This window comes from Protopterus annectens, chromosome 2.part1 (assembly GCF_019279795.1).
Source record: "Protopterus annectens isolate FY-2018-M chromosome 2.part1, PAN1.0, whole genome shotgun sequence".
Lineage (NCBI taxonomy): Eukaryota > Metazoa > Chordata > Ceratodontiformes > Protopteridae > Protopterus > Protopterus annectens.
The window spans coordinates 1,808,950,168-1,808,971,007 of NC_056729.1; the positions used below are offsets into that span (position 1 = coordinate 1,808,950,168).

General features: G+C 43.4%; 1 protein-coding gene across 12 annotated transcripts in view; it reads left to right on the forward strand.

Moving 5' to 3' along the window:
* Positions 1 to 20,840, forward strand: part of ZNF362 (zinc finger protein 362) — a 984,218-nt gene that overhangs the window by 544,201 nt on the left and 419,177 nt on the right. For 11 of the 12 annotated variants that reach the window (XM_044063254.1, XM_044063249.1, XM_044063253.1 and 8 more), the window contains one exon: positions 6,760 to 7,087. In XM_044063254.1, coding sequence (XP_043919189.1) covers positions 6,760 to 7,087 — 328 coding nt within the window. The remainder of the gene's footprint in view (positions 1 to 6,759; positions 7,088 to 20,840) is intronic. The other variant, XM_044063257.1, reaches the window with a different exon arrangement.

Here is a 20,840-nt window from a genome sequence, read left to right on the forward strand (position 1 = left end):
AGCACAATAGTTTAGGCTCAGACAGAACAGAATATAATACTGACCACCTGGAGTGTAGCAAAGGCATTGGTACTGTGTAGAGGAATGTGATCAGAAAAAAATAATTTTAGCCTGTCTCTGTGTCACAGACAGATTAAGCCCTGACTATTACCCATACAATTCAAGTTCAGTTAGCAACTCAGGCTGTGAAAGTGCTAGACTGGGGAAGATGAGAATGAGTGGCCATTCTTGGCTACCCCATCCTGGGGCAGTGTCAGAGCTCTTGCAGGTGTTGCACCTGTGAAGTGTAGGTTTATGGGTTATTGACAGCCATGGTACAAGTTCTTAAGCTAGGGAAGTCAGCACGTGAAGGTGCATTTCTATGACAGGCAGCAAGCAGTGGAGCTCAGTGAACATCTTTGAGGGAGAGGGAACCCTAATGATGAATGGTAGGTCAGTCCACAGGTACCCTGTCTTCCACTGTGTACCCTATCACCCGACTCTCACTGTCGCAGGATGTATGAGGGCTACCTGGACATGAAGAAATGGGTCCTAGGAAGGGGATTCCAAGCCTTGCTCTGCTGAGTGAATGGGATGTTTGAGTGCAGGTAGGGAAGCCATTGCGTGACGTCCTACAGAGAAGCAAAAAAAAATTTAATTTTATGTTTATAGTTCTTCTAACAGACAACTGAGAGTGGTCCTCAGAACTGCTGATTCCTAGGTTTCTGTGCTGTTTTAATTGGGACGGGGACATTTGAGGGAAAATTTATGGACCTTTAATAGCAAATGCGGTTTTTGAGGCATTTCAATTTAGCAGGTGTAGCTTGCATAACATCTTGCACTTAGGTTACACACACTAAGATGTCATTCTTCACAGAAGGCTACTGGGACTTGCAGTTTCCTGTCGTACCCCGCTAGACTCTTACTACCTGTAGACTTGCTGGACCTAGTACCGCAGCAGACTCTTACCCCTCAGCCGATAATAGCTAAGTGAATAACTGTGTCCTACTTGGCCAGTGTGAAATACCTCTCAAGATTTCCGCTCTTTTATACCCAAGCTGTTTAGCCCCCCAGACCGCAAACTAGCAACGGTATAGCTGCCTTCCCCTCAGCCCTTCAAGCTGGCATCGGTGGGAGATTTGCTGAACAGTTTTTGGCTCAGCAGCCGATGTCATTAGAAAGATTCCAAACGGTGGACACAAATTGTTAAGAAGCGCGTCAGAGAAGGCGTACATTCGCGGTCCAATTTTTTATAAACGAACACTTTCAAAACTGGCGAGAGTCAAGAGTTTCTTGGCGCCGTAAGAGCAGCAGTCACAGGTTCAGGCGATCCATGGGTACTGCAAATTACGCGAAACCTAGTTGAAGCGGCCTCTGATTCTAAAGTCCCACTACCTCGGTTTCCTCTCTTCGCCCAGCCGCGTCCGCGGCTCCTGTAGACCTCGGCTAAGGCAATGCTGCCTAATACCTCTGCAGCCATAAAGCAGCCAAGGCCTTCCTTGTTTAGAAACAGCCAAATCTTGCACAAGCCTGACGCCTGTTGCTCAACTCCTACCGGTTTTGGGTTTCGGTTCCTAAGCCTCCTTGCTGAACAGAGCACCTCATCCATCAGGCGCATTATGCCAGCAATCTCACCCAGACGGCTACTCTCAGCCTCCAGTCTCTCAGGAAGTTGCAGACACCTGAGCCAGTCCAGACAGACAAAACTCCTCCTGAGCAGCCCAGTCTGCCATCTCCATGCGCCCTTTTCGCCTCACGAGACTCCCTTCAGCAAAAGCCCAATCTCCAAGAGCCACCTGCTCTCAACCTCTGCAGAAGAGACCTTGGAGACCAGGCCTCTCAACCAGACAATAAGAGAGACAAGATACACCAGATCATGCAACCCTCCACCCAGCACGAGGGTCAGTTCTTCCTCCTGCTTTGGAAGGACCTAAGGCCTTTTTCTTTGTGGATGAGTGCAAGAAGAATCAATCTCAGGCCCCCTTCTTTAAGAGCAGTTTGCCAGTCAATATTCGTTGCCACTTTCTGATGCTTAGGCCTCTCAAAAGATTAGGCTCCTTTGCAGATCACCCAGACAGGGGCTTGTAACCCTCCTGACACTCGCCCCTCAGCCCGAACCTCCACTCTCCCTCAGATGGAGAGGTCCTCCTTAGACCTCAATAAAAAATAACACTCCTTGCTCTCTCTCCCCTACAGCTTTGAAGAGTCAGTCAGCAGCTTCCCAATACCAAGAGTTTATGCTCTCTCAAGTTACTAAAGAGCTACCTCTCATGTGATTCAAAAGATAGAAATATGTTCTAGAAATATCTTCTAACATTCAGCGGTAGGCTTAGGAACTTTTGAAAATGTTCTAGCTATTAGGGCTGCTTCAGTTTCATCAGAATAATAAGTCTTGTCAGTTGTAAAGATGCATGCATATGGGCAGAAAATAGTGATTGCGCTTCGTATCCAAACAAAAGAATTGGTGCATCCTATGGATAGCATCCCGGAGGCTTTATTTCTCCTGTCCAACCCATAAACAAGCAAAATATTTAGAGAGAGCATGGCTTTGATCATCCTGTCCCTCAAAGATTTAAGAAAATTCAGAAGAAAGGGAATCCAGAAAGGCATCAAGATTCCAAACAAGTTCAGACTCTCTTAAAAACTCAGAGGAGGGCCTTTTAAAAGTGTTCCAAGACAGAAAAATCAAAAGAGAGAGTTTGCCTACAACTGTTAACAGGTAGGAGCCTTCCACTCAGAGGAGCACCCCAACCAGCATGTGGTACTGCAATAGGACAAATACCACTGCTAGAGGCATCACCACTGCAGGGACACAATCACAATGACCTTGGGAGGCAGAATTCTTATCAGACAAAACTGGCACTGGCATACAGGAGACAGCAGTGGATTTTGCAAGGCTACTTAGAGGAAGCTGTTAAGGCAAAACACAAAACCTTGGCTCAAGGAGACCAGGCCACAAACCAAATCCAATATTACAAGCAACAAAAACAAAACAAAAAACTAACAAGCCACCTACAAAACAGGAAAACCAAACCACAACAGCAAAGAATAAAGGGATTTTACCCAGAAACTTCCTAGGCTTAACAAGTTGGAAACCGCTTCTCAACACCAAAGATTCTGTTCATGAAATCAAAGTTCCAAAACAATGCAAACCTTTCATGCTGGCAAACCTACTATTGCTGGGAAAGGGTAGATCTTTTGGACTCATATTCTTCCCCTGCCATCAAGGAAGCATCCCTGCATATTCTTCTTCCCACCTCAGGCATACCTGCAAGAGAGATCATTTCTCAAATTCAAAATGCTTACCCTTTGAGTTCCCATCTCTCACGAGGGGTATGGCTCTCAAGATCTGGTATCAGATAGGAGCTCACTGCCTGCCATCACCTCCCGCTTGCATAATCTAACCTGGGCGACTATTTGAGCAAAGCGGACATCAACTGCACTTGTGCTTACTGCCGAAAGTCATTGCTTTACAACAAGCACTGGGATACACAGTCAATTTTCATTTGACTGATAGATACACAGTCAGACAAAAAAAGTCATTAGAAAGAATAAGACTACAAGTAAAACAGAGTCAATTAACTACTGCAAGACATCAAGAACAACTTCTTATTTTAAAATCAATTAACAAAACAGAACAAACTAACAGCAAGGAAAAGTACTGCAGGCCTAAAGAACATGATTATACTGCAGGTCCTGGGCAGCATGGCATCCCAGTATGCCTAGAAAGACTGTGCATACCCAAAAGGGTTATGGTCTCAACACAGACAAAGCTTAGAAACCTAAAGAGGAAATGCCATGGTGCCCACACCACCAAGAGCAAGAGGCATGCTCAAAACTAGACTTCATAACTCCAGGTTGCATTATCCCCACACAAAAACAGCCCCATGTCAAACAACATCTCAGCCATCCAAGCGGGCCTCAGACCCTCACTTGGGCCCACATGCATCTGACACATGCTGGGCAGGGGCTTGCCAACTCCAGTGGGACAAGCTTTCAGCTCAACATCAAAGAAATGCTGGCAGAAAAACTAGCAATGCTAAAAAGAATACCCAATCAAAAGAGGACTCAGATCACAAACACAGAGACAACACCACAGCAATAAAACAGAACATCAACACATCAATAGCCACTCATTCAAACCATCCCTATGTCATGGATGGCCATAGAGAGTTACAAATAAATACCTGAGTTACAACCATTCAGTTACAGGCAATATTTGTACGGGAAAATAGACATCCACTAGCAGACATGTAGACCAATGGACTCCTCTATATAACAACAGATCAATGCTACACCAGACATTAGCAAGGGATGCATCCAAACAGAGGAAACACCCATCCCACAAATGACCACATCCTGCACCCCCACTGCACAAGGCACAGCTCATTAGAGGGCTGCACAGGACCAGACTCTATCTTTTCAGTTGGAAAGGCCTGACAGCCTTCGCATTTCCACCCTGACATATGAAATTCAACAAGGACATAAAAATCAAAATGACTGGATAAGGCCTCAAATCCAAGGCATCCAGGATACTTCTGATAGCTCAAATTCCACCTGACAATTATGGTATCCATTACTGAGGGAGGCCAACTCACAAGGAAAGATGTTAACTACCTGATTCCTCCTTCCATGTTAACTGGCTCTGTGACTGCATCCCTGGGGACTGCCTGGAACTCTATACAACTGCCTGCAACCAAGATTTTTACAACCTCATAAAAGCAACCTCCCTTGAAAGGAACTCTGACAAAATCCAAAGGAACTATGCAGGAAATCAGAAAAAAGTATACAGATTGGAGGAAAGAAAGTCAGGAAGATGTGTGAGAAAGAAAGATATGTCAAACAAGAAGATGTTATAGTTGGGGAGAGTATTTCAAAGATGTAGATCATAAAGGTGTAGATACATCCTCCATCAAGCTACTTGCATCAGAGCTTTCTGCACTCCTCCATCAAGATACAACACTCCTCTAACTTCTTACTCACCTGTCTTCTAAGGAGTTCTTCCCCTCCTACTCACACCACACTCAGAGTGAGGAAATTACCATTATAAGCAAAAAACTTTAATGCCATCTCCTGACTTCAACCAGCAGAGATTGAAGAGCAACCAACAGAATCCTACAACACACTTCCTGCAAACTGCTTTCCTGCTGGCAATTACTTCAGAAAACTGCTTTTAGTTGGCAGTGAGCTCTTAGAAATCTTGGAACCTTCCTAATCTTCCATCAAGACTAATCCTCCATCTTCCATCAAGATAGAGTGTCCATGAGAACTAATCCTACATTTATGCCTAAGGTGGTATCCAGAAATACCTACCTCAGTTCTTTCCCCCTCCACAACCTTCCATTCAACAGAACCTGTAATAGTACTGTGGATGTATAGACAGAGCAATACTACCTGGACAGCCTACTAAAGCAAAACAGAACCAGCATAGGGAAGAAAAAATGGAAGGCAGGAAGGGAAACAACAGACAGGAAGGGAAGGAAAAATCTCAAACAAATAGGAAATTGCATGCATACAAAGCAAAGCCATTCAACATAACATACCATTCCATTAAAGGCTAGTTCCACTACCACAGGCACTTACCCAGGAGTGGCTACCATTCGCGAGGGTGGCTACCAAACTTGACCCTCCTGCTACATTTTTGGACCTCGGCAAATATACCTACCGGCATTATAACACCTAAGCACCTTAGATCCAGGCAGTTTTTGTGGGATGCTGTTTTGCAAAGGGATCCTAACTCCCTCTTTCCCTAGGCTTCCTATAATTTTGGCTGCTGGTATTTGGACTGCAGATAAGGACTTTGAAGGACATATTGCAGTTTTGTACCTACCATAAAATGTAGATGTCCAACAGGATAGCATCTGCAAGTCAGAGCAGTCAATTCTCTCCTCCCTCCCCTCTGTCCTATTCCTCCTAGAGTGTCCTAATCCTTAGCTAGGCTATTATATTATTTTTGTATATTATTTGTTTGTATATATTTTTTTTGCTTTTTTTTGTATTGTTTTTTGGAAACATTTGGAAACATCCAAATATTTATCCAAAAAAGAGGGCATCAAGGAGGGCAAGAAACATCGAAAAAACTGAGAAATGGCTGAATTTTATGCACCAAGACCACAGTGATGAGTGATGATGTGATGATGTCGGCCAGCCGCAGGCCAGACCAGAGACCCAGACTTGGAATCAAGGGGACCGAAGGGCTGCCTGACGACAGGACAACCCATTTGTAAGGACTGCAGATGCTATCCTGTTCTGACATCTACATTTATGGTAGGTACAAAACTGTACTTTACAGCTCTTGTGCAGACTGTCAACTTAATCCTCCAGTAACGTATCAGTATCAACTGTCACATGACCCACTTGAAAATAGAAGCCACTGGTGCAGTAACTTTCTGCTCAAGTCTTTTTCGCTGTCCTGAGCTCCAGATCTCCTACAGTTGTGAACAGAGTCGTCTGCAGTGTACAGATAACTGTTCATCTTACCTTTACTGTCAGTTTTATTCCAGAACTGCTGCAGGAAAATTCTTCATGGAGCTCGGGTATGAAATTGTATGCATTGTTTTAGCTCAAACAGTTGAAGGACTCCATTCTAAGCCATTCCAGGCAACTTCACAATGAATCATAACTAGAAGTCGCCTCTGCATCCCACTACATTTCTGTGTATTTTGCCCCCCCCCCCCAAAAAAAAAAAATCTGCTCTTTATACATATTTAGCTTTTATAAATCATTAATTGTAAAGGAATAATGTTTACTTTCTTCTAATTTTTCTTTTTTTTTTTCCAGGTCTTGGGCTGACGTCTCGCACAAGTAATGTCAATACCTCAGAAGCTGGAACACCTACCACCCCTACATCGACCAGCCAGAGCCGGCTTATAGCTTCCTCCCCCACACTTATCTCAGGACTTACCAGCCCCCCCATCCTGGAAACTATCAAGACATCTCAGACTCATGGACTGTTGGGAGTAACAGCCCCCAAGGCAGAGCGAGGAAGAAAAAAAATTAAAGCAGAGAATCCCTCAGGACCCCCTGTTCTTGTGGTGCCCTACCCCATCTTGGCCTCGGGGAACGAGACCAGCAAAGAGGGGAAAACGTACAGGTTGGAAAATAAGCGGTAGAGTACCATGAAGCAATGTAGTTTTTGTATTCACCTGCAAATAGAGTGAAAAGTACAAGAGGCTATTTGCCAGTATCTAAGCTAGAGTAGGTGGTGACTGTGTAACAGTATTGAGGAGCAGTTAACCTAATTTAATTTAAATAAATGTAAATATTTAAAATTGCAATTATAATAAGTAAGAGTAATAAAAAACACTCATTTGCAGGTCGTTGTGTCCACAGCAAAGCTACAGCAAAGTATCCAAAAACAACAGGAAGACGCAGGATAAGGCTCCAGGTTATAAAACTTTAATCAGGCACAAGCGCTTTCACATCTGCTTCTTCAGGTGCATTAAGCAGATGTGAAAGCGCTTGTGCCTGATTAAAGTTTTATAACATGGAGCCTTTCCGGTGTCCTCCTGTTGTTTTTGAATTATAATAAGTAGCTTATGTTCAATGAGGCATGTACAGTCTAGCTTTGGCAGCTGTCCTTGATTGGTCAACAGTTGAATTCATTTTCTCTACTAATCACAGCTGGACCTTTTTTTCTTAGAAAATTCCATTTAGAAGTGTATAATTCAGGACAATTCACATTGTAGACAGAATGAGGTAGCATTAACTTTAAATATTTTGCAGTTTCTGCTTGTTGCCAATTTGCTCTCTTGTTCATTTCGTTAACTGTTTTTATGTTGTGTGTTATATTAACACTTTCTAACATGTATCCTTCATACTTGTAAGGGAAGACCCTGTTAATGCCAACAGTTTGGCTAACAGTCCTAGGATTTTGGCTGCCAGTGCTTTAAAAATTCATCTTCTGAGAATATCCTCGGCTGACCAGGAGAAGAATTTACCTTAACGTAGGGATGGAGTCTTGGTGATTTCTTATTTCTTTTCTGTCTCTTTCTTTTGTGTGCTGTCTTATAGTTTCAGCTGCTATGAAGTGGTAGTTTGATATTGTCATGTTATTTAAGACAGTGTAGAATTGTACTGGAAACATACATGGAGTGAACAATAAACTCCTTTCACCTGATTTGTTACTGATAAATTGCTCACAGTTCATTGTGCTGTGCGGTGTTAGCCAATCCTCTGATGAAGTCCAACTTGCATTTAAGTAACATTCTGTTTTGTACATTTCATTTTTCAAAGCTGTTCTAGGAAAAAATAATCAAGAACATGATTTGGATTGTAGGTGTGTTGAATGCAAAGGAGTATCAGTCCTTAATCTTATCCCCAGAAGTCATCATAGATGTCATGATAGAGCATATAAATATACTGCAAGGCTTTCATCAAGTAACGTGCTTTCTACAAGAAAGGGAGAAGATGGCGGCAGTGGAAGGCAGAGAGAGAAAGCTTGAGGAGATGCTTTTTCTCAGCCTGAGCGGACATTGGAGCAAGAAAAGTCTTCTAATGCTGTTGAAGACTTAAAACAAACTGACCAAATGTTAAAACACACCCTGATGACACTTCAGCTGTTTTCTTTCATGGGGTGAAATAAAATGCAAGATTCATAGTTTGTATAATAACTTGTATAAAACATACAAAAACTAATTAACCTACCACAGTTAACCAATAATTTAAATATTTAAAATTGCAGTTACAATAAGTTTACATCCAGTGACACATTTATAGTCGTGCTTTGGTGGCTGTCCTTGATTGGTCAACATTTGAATCCATCCTCATACCAGTCACAGCTGGGCCATTTATTTCTCAGATGATTTCATACCTAAGGGCAGAAACATCCTGTAATGGCATGTGCTATAATGCCCTACACTAACTGCAGCACCTTGATTAGCCTGAGCCTGTTTGGTTCTTGTTTGCTGCTTGCACAGTTCATGTCTCCACCCTGACACATGTTGGTGAAAAATATCTGATACTTAGAATGCCCTTGTGGTCAGCAGATTACTAGTTTTTAACACTTTTTTGAATTATCACTGAAGACATAGACAGACATACGTTTATATATAAAAATCCAAACCATGCTGACAGTAAGACATTATACATCCCATCTAGTTTTGCATACAATTGTCATCAATCCAACATTACCTAAATTGATCAATTCCTGCCTTCCCTTAAACCTCACTCCTCCTCCAAAACGTTATTCTGCACACATTACCACAATTTCCATTTTTCTCCATGTAATTTAGTCATATCCTTTTCTAAAGATCCCACTTCATTTGTCTCTGTTACAGTTTTCTGTTCTTCAAGTACAGTTGGTTTAAATTTTGTTTTTCATTTTACAGTAATTGATTTTTTGGCAGCCACTAGAATTAAACTTAAGGCCTTAACTGTGTCTAGGGAATTCATATCCTGTATCCCAGCTCAAAAGACTCAATTCGCCCACCCAGTATTTTTGACAGAACACCATGTAAGGAATCTTCAAAGTCTGTCAACTCATTACACTCCCAAAACATGTTCCCAGCCACCTCGTTTTTCCCTATTACACCCCCAACACCCACCATCCACCTGAGGAAAAAAATCTCTGGAGTCTGCTTGGGGTATAAAAACACCTATGCAACCACTTCTAAGCAGAAATCCTAAATTTTCTAGACCCTGTTGTATATCTGGGAGCTGTACATATGTCTCCCCACTGTTTCCTTGTGAATTCCTTATCCAGTCTCCCTTCCCAATCCCTTCCAACCTCCTCCAACTGACACCCTCAGTTATGTAATGTTGTATATGCCCTACCAATTACCCCTTTCTTAACAGCAGCTTCTTTTCCAGACCCAACCCAAAACTCTACCAGACCCAACCAAAAACTCCCCAATCTCTTTTCGAGAAGGCAGCCTCCAGCTTGCAGTCCAGACCCTCCAGACATCCTCCTGCTCCATTACCCCTCCCCCTAGTCACTTGCTCCCAATACCTTGGTTCCTTTGCCAGTTCCCTCCAGAAAACTCAAGTCCCCTCTCACCCATTCCTCACATGCCAAATTGCAGTCATCCCTATTGGCAGACTCTCCTTTCTCCATTCTCAGGTTGGCTCAGTTCTTAGAATACTGTCAGCCATATATGCAAACAAAATCCCATTCTCTCCTTATTTTGTGACCCCCCCCCCCACTTCATCATCCCTCCCCTTGAATTATAGTTTTCTGCTCGTGTTATGTATATGAGCCCCAACGGTGTAGCTCCAAAATATTCCTTCAAATTAGGCAATCCAGAACCACTCTGGTCCTCTGGAAGGATCAACTTATCCCATATGACCCTTATCCTGTTCCCCTCCTAGACAAAATCCTTCACCTCCCTATCAGTTAACCATTCACAGCTTTTCCTCTGGTTGACAAAAACACGCCTGACCTGTTCAGAAAACCAAAGAGACCAAAAACACCTTCACTGTTTGCATGTCACCATCAACATCCACAAACAAGAGCCTCCAGCTTCTCAGCCGCTGTATCATCTTTTCTGTAGTCCCCTCCCACAAATCCCCAGCCACCACAACAGAATCCTCCCTAACCCATACTCCCAAATAATTCACCCCATCAGGGCATTGCTGAACCAATTCATGAGTGGGCACTTAGTTTACAGGTATAGCCTTTGTTTTGTCTGCATTAATTTTATATCCTGAAATGACTTGAAACTGTTTCAGAATGTTCCACAACACTGAGATGACTCCCCTCTGTCCCCACCATGTATAAAACATCACTGTCTGCAAATAAAGCCAACTTTTCCTGATTACCACGCCAATTATAACCTTGAACCACTGAGTCCCCTACCCTCTTTGCCAGTGGCTCTAAATATAACGCAAGTAACAAAGTGAAAGAGGACACCCTCACCTTGGTTCCACTGCCTAGACACAACCCATCAGAGATAAACCTTCCAATTCCAAACCCCCACCTCCGATATCTCATATATCCCATATATTAAACGTGTACTATAAATTTTATGATTGCTATTAATCAGTACCAGTTTTACTTTCAAACATGATGATCATCTTACTTGGGTTTTATTCTAATATAATTGGTGGGTTTTTCAATATAAAGATTACTTTTTGATATGAAGATTGTGATTGGTAAACTCAGGGTGGGATATGTTTAAACATGCTTGAGCTTTGCTATTTTAAGGCAATTGGTTCGTTCTTCGAAATGAAAAATTTGTTTTTTTTTTACATTGAAATTTTTCATTGGTGTTTTTAAGTGTGTGTGTTTAGATGGTCTTTTTGTAGTCGGTTGATTTAAGTAATGAGTTTTTAAATGGTTCTGACGATGTCTAGGGTATGATATAGATGAAAATGCTTAACCTAAGTAATACAATTCTTAATGAGCCGTATGCTTCCTGGATGTTGGTTCATTGGATTATATAGCCCCTTAATCTCATCATTGAATCAGGGAATGCAAGTGGTGCCACTGCCCCATGCCTAAAATTCCAGCACACTCTGTTGAATGCTGTCTCTGCAGCAAGACTTCTGAACAGCAGCAACATTCTCCTACATTCTGCTTCCCCCTGGGCTATCGTAGCTCCATCAGTATTGTCAAATGCTTGCCTCCCCTCCACAAAACCACAATGATCCATATCCGTCAATATTGACAATACTTTTGCCACTCTTATAGACATAAACACTGTGCAGTCATGATCCAAAATTGAAATGGACCATTGTGAAGTTGGGCCTGATGGGTCTTTACCATATTTAGGTGTTATGGCTACCACCGTTTTCATCCAGGATGCTAGCACCTCCCCTCCCTCCTGTCATACAAAACCTTCCAGATCTTAACTACTTTCTTATCTCCTAACTTTCAAACTTCCAGAGGAATACCATCTATTCCTGGTGACTTTCCAGCAGATTGATTATACATCACTGTTTTATCTCATCTCCGCCTATCTTAATTGTAAATTGTTGAGCCTCATTTACTTATAACCTTAGCATACCTTAGTCTTCCATAAATATTTCCATTTGTGCTTTTTCTTGATGTCTACATTCTCCAGTATTATACAAGTTTTCATAATTTCTGAAATATCTCTGATACCTCTACAGAATCTCTGGTTATTCTTCATGTTATAGGCTCCCTAAGTTTAGCAACAACCCTTTCTGCTTTCTGTTGTGTAAGTCTTTATGCTAAAAAGATTTTGTGCCATGGAGTTATTATCAAAAAACAATTGCCTAACAGAAATATTTTTAAGTCATGCATATAGGTTCTTAGGTAGGTACTAGGCTATCTGCCCGAGGGCATTTATAAGCCTAGCCAGAATGTCAGCTTTTGCTGCCCCATTGATTAATTAACTGAGCCTTTGTCAAGAAGAGCCAATGAAGTGATCCCAGGGGTGTATTTTCTGTTACCCATCCCCTTGTCAAGGTTTCTCTTGAAGAGTGTTAGTGAGGGGCTCTGCCTAATGTTAGTTAGGAATTTTGTTCCAAAGCATGGGGAGTCTCTGTGACAGGAATCTATCCCTCCAGCATGTTCTATTTATTGTTGTGGCGAGGTTTAGCTCATTAGAGTGAGTGGCTCGCAGTGACTTGGATTTCTTTAGGTGGAGCATATCCATCAATTCTGAGTTGGACATGGCTTTCTAAGTCAGGCAGAGATCACCTCTGAGTAAGCGATATGCCACTGAGTACAGCTGGAGTTTTTCCAGTCGGGCTGCATAGGACATATGTTTGAGGCCAATAATCCTCTTGGTGAGGTACTTTTGTGATCTTTCCAGCTGTTGGAAGTGTCTTGTGAGGTACATCCCAAATGAGGCATTTTACTCTATGATGGGTCTGATGAGTGACGAGTAGAGGGGCACTATAACCTCTTTATTTCTAGATGCGAACCCTTTAGTAATTAGATGGGCTACATAGAAGGATTTCCTAACTACTTTGGTAGTATGATTGTCAAAGGAGAGATTACTATCTACCTGGGTCCCCAGATCTCTTATTACCTTTTCTGTATTAAGGAGGCTGCCACCTATGTGGTAATTCATGGGTGTTTTGTTTTTCCCAAACGGGATGACTATGCATTTCTTGGCATTTAGCTTGAGACCATGACTTTGACACCAGGTGTCCATCTCAGTAAGGCCCTTCTGGAGAATGTCCGTGTCAGCCGGAGAGTCAATTATGGCTCCCAGTTTGCAGTCATCGGCGAACTTGGTTAGCCATAGTCCTCCTGTGTTTGTCTGCACTTCTGAGAAGTATATGCCGAACAGTAGGGGTCCCAGGACCGAGCCTTGTGGGACTGGTTTAGAGTCGGATCTGGAGCCCGCTATTCTTACCGTGTGAGTTCTGTCCGTAAGCCGGTTGTCGACCCATGTCGTGACGTAGGGGTTTATGTTCAGGCTGATGAGTTTTTCTATAATTCCCGAGTGGGGAATGGTGTCAAAAGCCTTGGCAAGGTCAAGGTAGGCTGTGTGAACCAACTTCCCCTTATCTATGGCCTTGGTGATTGTCTTGAAGAAGTCAACCAGGTTTAGTAGGTATGATCTGCCCATAACAAAGCCGAACTGGGTCGGGTCAAGTGTTTGGAGGTTCCCAATGTCTTTGTTAATGAGTTCCATGATGATGCGCTCCATAGCCTTGCAGACCAGGCTAGTCAGGCTTATGGGGTGATAGTTACCAGGGTCAGTTGTGGCCCCTCCTTTGTGGAGCGGAATAACCGTTGCTGTGCACCATTCTATGGGCACGTAGCCTGTGGAGAGGCTGAGGTTGAACAGTGTGTTCAGGTGGGGGGTTAGTCCATTCTGTAGTTCATGCAAGACGTAGCCTGGGACACCATCTGGCCCCATTGACACTGTGCTTTTGGCTTTTGAAAGGGCTGTTTTCACCTGTGCGTCTGTGATTTCTGGGACACTACACTTTTCCAGTATTGTTGTGGGCCCTTTTGGGGGTGAGAGGGGGGGTGAAGTTTGCACTGAATCTGGCTGTCAGGATGTTGACAATATCAGTAGGTTCAGTATATTTCGTGCTGTTTTGCACTAGCTCAGAGCATATCTGCGAGTTGCCACTTCGATTCTTGACATATTATTCCGATACTCCCTTATTTTCTCTTTAGTATTCTTCATTTGCACCTCTTCTTGTTCTTTGCGATCTTCTTTATTCTGCAATACATTAACCTTTGTCAGACCCTCCAAATAATTCTTGATGTCCTTCTATTCTTATTTTGCAGTATTCTTAACATGTAGGAATCACTGCCAAAGGCGATCCTGATATTCAGCCAGTATACAAAAGATTTAACTACTGCAGGGTACATGGGATGTCGAATGTAGGTCAGCAGCCAACATAGGCCATAAAAGCGACTTCCACACATGTCATCCTCAGAACTTCTCTGCCTCCAGTCTGACGCCATCTATGATTGTCAGTCTGCTTGCCTGAGTTGTTTGCTGGTTGTAGGAGATTCAGATAAGTGCCCCATTGGGGTTTTCTTTTATTTTTTTGCTACTGCGTTTTTGCTTTGAGGTTTACATGTCATCCAAAATGGGCAGATGCCAGTGTGGAAGACAAATTCCACATAAAGATAGTCATGATCAGTGTCTCTTCTGTTTAGGGCCCAGCTATGACCATAAGTCTTGCTGTATCTGTAAAGCTTTCGTTCCTAAGGCCGTACATAGCTGCCTTTCCTCTCTTAATATTTCTCTTTAGAATCAGAGATTGAAAAGGTTAGTGTGAGATGTTACAGAGGATACGTTGGGGCCTTCTGCTGAGCCTGCTATGAAGAAGGCTAAGAAACTTAGATCTGAAGCTTCAGCTGTCCCTCCCCTTCTGGACGTCTCTCTCGAGGCCAATGAAGGCCTGGAGACCGTCCAGAATTTGGCTTGGATTCTAAGGCAGATACCACTTCGGAGGCTGCAAGATATCCTGCCATCGGCACGTCCTCTGAGGTTTTGCAGACGTCAGCTTCAGACAGACAGGAGAAACCGAGGCTCATAGTATCAGAAGGTATCTGCACATTTTAGTAAGGGAGGAAGTCCTGACAACTGCCATTGAATGTAGGCCTATGTTGGGTCCATCCACCTTTCATAGGGTTGATGCTCTTCTTAAAAAGAAGCAGAAAACCAAACATGTTTCTGATCTTCAGTACCCACCTGCTGATTGGCAGGCTTTTTACACAAGGTTTGTTCAATGCCTTTATGGCTCTTAAACCTTCCTCAGGGATTTCTCTTCCAAACCCTCCTTTAATCACAGAAAAGGACTGGAGTACAGGATTCTTCTGAAGAGGAGGAGGATTCCTCAGAGGAAGAATCCTTGGCCTTCTCTACTCAGATTATCTCCCACTTGGAGTATGCCTCCCCTGAGGAAGAGTCCTATGGCATATAGTCTCCTGGTGAAGGTATCACCTGTGGGGAGATTATTGCCAGGATGAGGAAGTATTTTCAGTGGGACTGCTCTCCAGTTTCTGAGGTGCAGAAAAGGTACTATGACTTGCTTCAAATGAATTCTCTTTCTCCTTCTGCTGTGCCTCCAATTTTACCAGCTTTTCTTGATGCCTTCTCATCTGCATCAAAGACTTCAGACTCTCAATCCCCTGCCCTTAAAAGGCCAGATAGGTTCTATAAAGTTCCAGAGGACTTAAAATTTGTATACAAATGTCCATCAGCAAATCCAGCAACTGTTCCTGTGGCTGCTGATACACCTTCTAGACTATTGCCATCTACTGCTCTTCTCCCTTCAGATAAAGAGTGTAACACCATGGAAAGGTTGGGGAAAAAAGGTTTATACCTCAGCCACCCTAGCTTTCCGCTAAACCCATATGACCAAGTATGCTTTGGCTCTCCTTTCACAGGCTAATCATTTTCTGTCTGACTGTCCAGATTTTGGAAGTTAAGTCACAGCTTTCATCAGTTCTAGTTTTTCCCCAGGTGGCACACCACTCTATTAAATACAGCTGTGTTGCAGCTGAAACATCTGCTAGAGTGGCTGCATCTGGCTCTGTTCTGAGGAGATATTCCTGGTTGAGGCTTCAACCAATTCCAGATGACTTTAAGGCTAAATTGCTGGATGCTCCCTTAGGTAATAAGGCTTTGTTTGGGGATGCAGCACAAGACTTGCTCAAGTTCTTGCAGGAAACAGGTAAAGAATTACAGGACCTAAAACACATTTTTGTCTCTCCGGTTCCTAAATTCCAAACAAATTACCCTGCTAAAACTCTTTTTGTTGGGAAACAATCTTGCACTCCTCCTTCCAGAAGTAAAGAGGGGTGTTAGGAAACGTACTTCTTCAAAACTGTCTCAGCCTGCTTCTGCCCAAAAACAATCTTTTCCAGACAAGCCACGTAGTTTGTGACTACCAACCTTTTCTCAGCCAGTTTCCTCTCTGTCCCTTCCAGTCTGCTCTGGGAGCTTATAACTTAAGACTCATGGGTCCTTTCCATTATCCATAAAGGGCATTTCATGTTGTGGAAAACTCTTCCATCTTTTATGGGTATTCCTCAACCACCTCAAGAGCAACTGCAGTTCTTTCCAGAGGTGCTCCAGGATTGAAATCTCAGGGAACTATTCAAGAAGTTCCACTGCACCAAAGAGGAAGAGGTTTCTATTCTAGGATGTTCCTGATTCCCAGAAAAGATGGCCGTTAGAGACCCATTCTGGATCTTTCACACCTCAACACCTTCCTAAAGGTCCCAACCGTCCACATGATTTCTCTGCATACCTTGTTTCCTCTCATCCATTCACAAGCCTTTATGGTCTCCCTGGACATCAAGGTTGACTACCTTCGCATTCCCATTCATCCCCTTTTCAGGAAATGTTTGAGTTTTTCTGTTGCTTCATCGCATTTTCAGTTCTCTGCTTTGCCCTCTGGTCTCTCTGTGGTGCCAAGGGTATTTACAAAATGCTTGGCTCCTGTGATTGCTTATTGCAGACTCCAGGGTATACAGATCTTTCCATATCTGGACAATCTCCTGCTCCAGGCACTTCTTTCAGAGAACTTACAACAGAATCTCCTTTTCACTATTTCCTTCTGCAAAGACTAGGTTTCACAATAAACTTCCAAAAATCTGTCCTCACCCCTTCCCAGGACCACGTCTTCTTGGTGTGCAGAATCCAGACAGATCGCATGTTGGCCTCCCTGCATCCTCAGAAAGTTCTGTCTCTAAACAATTTCTTCCAAGGCCTTCTCCCTCTGCGGTCTCTTACAGCCAGTGAGTTTCTCCGCCTTCTAGGGTTCATGGCATCCACCATCTCCATGTTACCTCTGGCCAAACTTCACATGAGGAAATTTCAGTAGTACCCCACGTCAGTTTGGAACCAACATGCACACCCACTGGACTTTGTTGTCCTTCTTCTTCCTTTTCTGAAGGGGGAACGTCTTTGCTGGGTTCAGCAGATTTCCCTGAACCCAAGCCTTCCTCTGCATCCTCCTCTTCCAATTCAAATTGTTTAGAAATGTGTCAGACATAGGTTGGGGGGCAGCCTTTACATCTTGGAAGGTTTAAGGCCTTTGGTCCCCTTCTCAAAGGAAGGAGCACATAAACATGAAAAAGGTGAGAGCCTTGTTATTGGCTGTACAGATTTTTCACTCTGTTTTTCATTCAGGTCCTCTAAAACTGTTTACAGACAACACCACAGATGTTCTTCGTGTTTCACTGTTGCAGTCATCACATTTGGGTTATCTGCTTGCAGTAGCCCTCAGTCGGCCTGATTATCAAAGTCTTGGGTCCTGCATCTGTTGCTGTCTCATCTTCCGTGACGTCAGGTAGTCAGGGGTATAAAGCATGCAGCTGACACCATTACATCAGTCTTCCTTGCCGTGCAGTGCCCGAAGCAGAAGCAGTTCGCAAGTGCCGGTCACCCGACTCCTGAAATTTTCGTTTTCGTGTTTCAGAACCGAAGTCTTAAATCTAAGTACCCCGTTGGGGAAACTTTTTCTTGCTCTAAACCGATGTCAGTAAAAGTCAATAATTGTATTTCTTCTGGAAAGCAAATACCTCACAAAGATTTTCATTCGTACTGTATTCCTTGCCTAGGCCCTGACCACGATGTACCTCGCTGTCGGTTTTGTGCCTTATTTAAGCAACAAACTATTCATCATTGGTATATTTACGCTTCTAAATATTTTGGTACTCGGTTCAATTATCCAGATATGTCTTTGGTAAGCCATCCGACTACCGACTTTTCGAAAAAACGCAAAGATAAAGACAGAGACAGGCCGCCTAGGTCCAAAGCTGCCGACGACGCTTCTCCGAAGCCAGAACTGCGGTTCACCGGTACTCAGTGAGGTGCTTTTGCAGCCCGTGATATCCGCTACTTCAGATTAGCAGGCCTGTACTGAGACCCATTCTGAGTCCGGTATGCTGCGGAATGCTTCAACTGTGGAACCTGCAGATGTCTCTACCTTGGATGGGTCCGGAGCCGCTGTGCAGGCAGCGGCTTCTGAGTGTGTATTGAGGCCTACTGACTTGCATATTAAACCGATGCCATCTTCTTCTTCAAGGCCTAAAACTCGAACTGTGCCTAGAAAACCGACGCCCAGACCGCATGGTCAGGCTTCTGTGCCTAAAAAACAGATGATAAGAATGGCTGAAGACCTTATTACTTTAATCAGGGGAAGTCAACCTTCCCCCTCTAAGAGACCTAGGATTGAATTTGCTTATGATACTTGTGACCAGGATCCTGAAATGTCTGTTTCCTCTGAGGACCAGGATTTACCCTTATCTACCTAAGAGGATTCTGATGCAGAATATTCCCTCTGCCCCCCGAGGATTTCTCTTTTGGTGAAACCCTGCATACCTTTAGAGAGCACTTTCGCTGGGAAAGCCAGGATTACTCTGATTCTAAAAAGAGGCTTAGGGATTTCTTACTCCTGCCCCAGCACAGGCCTTTAGCTATCCCTCCTGTACTATACATTGTTGATGATGCCTTTTCTGAATCTAGCTTGACCCCTGACTCTTTACCTCCTGCTCCCAGAAAACCTGATAGATATTACAGGGTTCCTGACTCTCACAAGTTCATTTTTAAAAATCCTACTGCGGATCCTGAGACCATTTCACAGGGACCCAAGGGCATCAAAGCTAATACTGCCAAAAATCATACTCCCTATGATAGAGACTCCAGGGCACTGGATAGATGGGGTAAGAAAGTATACACTTCTGCAACTTTGGCCATTAGGGCCTTAAACTGCCAGTTTCATATGCTATAGCATCAGCAGCATATCACTGGATTGCTTAAACAGAAAATGATGTTGATTCCTGACTGTGCTGAAAATAAGGATTTACATGATTTAATGCATTCTGCTGAACAGTTTGGAAAGCATACTTTGCAATGTAGTTTTGATTCACTAGAGGCATCTTGCAGGGCTGCTGTCACTGGGTCTGTACTTAGAAGGCATGCTTGGCTTAAGGAGCAATCTTTGCCAGATCATGTTAAAGCTAAATTGCTGGATGCTCCCTTAATTCGGGACCGCCTGTTTGGCAACAAAGCAGAAGAAGTTCTTAAAAAGATGGAGGAAAAAGCTAAATCTATGCAAACTGTTAAAGATTTCCTACAAGTACAACCTCCAAGCTTTAGTATGCATTGGCCCTCTAAGAATTGGTCATTTCCTGCCTCTTCCAGGCCTTCTCAGTCAAAACCCAGAACCAGCAGAACACCCAGGCTTCAGTCCCAGGGTACGCACAGGACTAAACAGTGGGGGGGCTCCCACTTCCAAATCAGGGAGTAGTAAGACTCCTCCCTATGGTAAACTGTCTCAATGACTTAACCTTAAAACTTCCAAGCACTTCTTAACTGACTTCTCCTTTAGGGGGAAAGATTGCTCTGCAGGCAAAAAACTGGGAACTCATTACCCAGAACAAATGGGTTTTAAATATAGTTTCCCAAGGATACAGATTTCACTCCCACACATTACCAACCCCAAACAGTTGGCCAGATCTACCCCCAAACCAGTGGGCAGAGGCTCAAAAGCAAGTACTCACTCTCTTAAGCATAAAGGCTATTCAAACTGTACCAGAATAGGAAAAGGGACAAGGCTTCTACTCAAGACTTTTCCTAGTACCACGAAAAGACAACTATTGGCGTCCTATCCTGGACCTTTCTATATGATTCCAAAATTCAAGATGCTAACTCTTCACCAGTTACTTCCTATGCTAGGCAAAGATGCCTGGTTGGCAACACTGGATTTAAAAGAAGCCTACCTGCATATCCCAATCTGGGAATCTTGCAGAAGATACTGACGCTTCAAAGCAGGCTACATGCACTATCAGTTCTCTGCACTGCCCTTTGGCTTATCTACTGTGCCCAGGGTATTCACAAAGTGCCTAGCTCCAGTCATTGCATTTTGCAGGCAAAGAAACATTAAAATACACCCATACCTGGATGATTGTCTAATTCTGGCAGAAAGCCAGGACATACTTTTGAATCATCTGGCATTTGTACAAAAGGTGCTAACCTGTCTGGGATACACCATAAACGAAAAGAAATCACATCTGGTACCCTGTCAACAAATTATATTCCTGGGTGCAGGCTTGAACACAACTTCCCAGATGGCTTTCCTCACGCCATAGAAACAAATTCATTTGACAACTTACTTCAAACTAATGGCCACAAAAACCCTGCTATCTGCAAGGCAAATACTGCAAACCTTGGGGTTCATGGCCTCCTGCATTCTACTAATTCCATATGCAAGACTGCTTATGAGGAAACTACAATGGTATCTAAAAAGCCTATGGTGTCAACATTCTCAGGATCTAGAAGCAATGATCCCTATCATAACTTGCCTACAGTTAGAGTTCCTTTGGTGGGCAGAGGCCTGCCACCAAAACAAGGGACTACCAATCACTCTACCCCCTGCCGTCCAAACCCTAACAACAAATGTATCAGACTATGCATGGGGGGCTCACCTGGCAGGGAAGTGCATTCAGGGCAAATGGAACCGAAGTC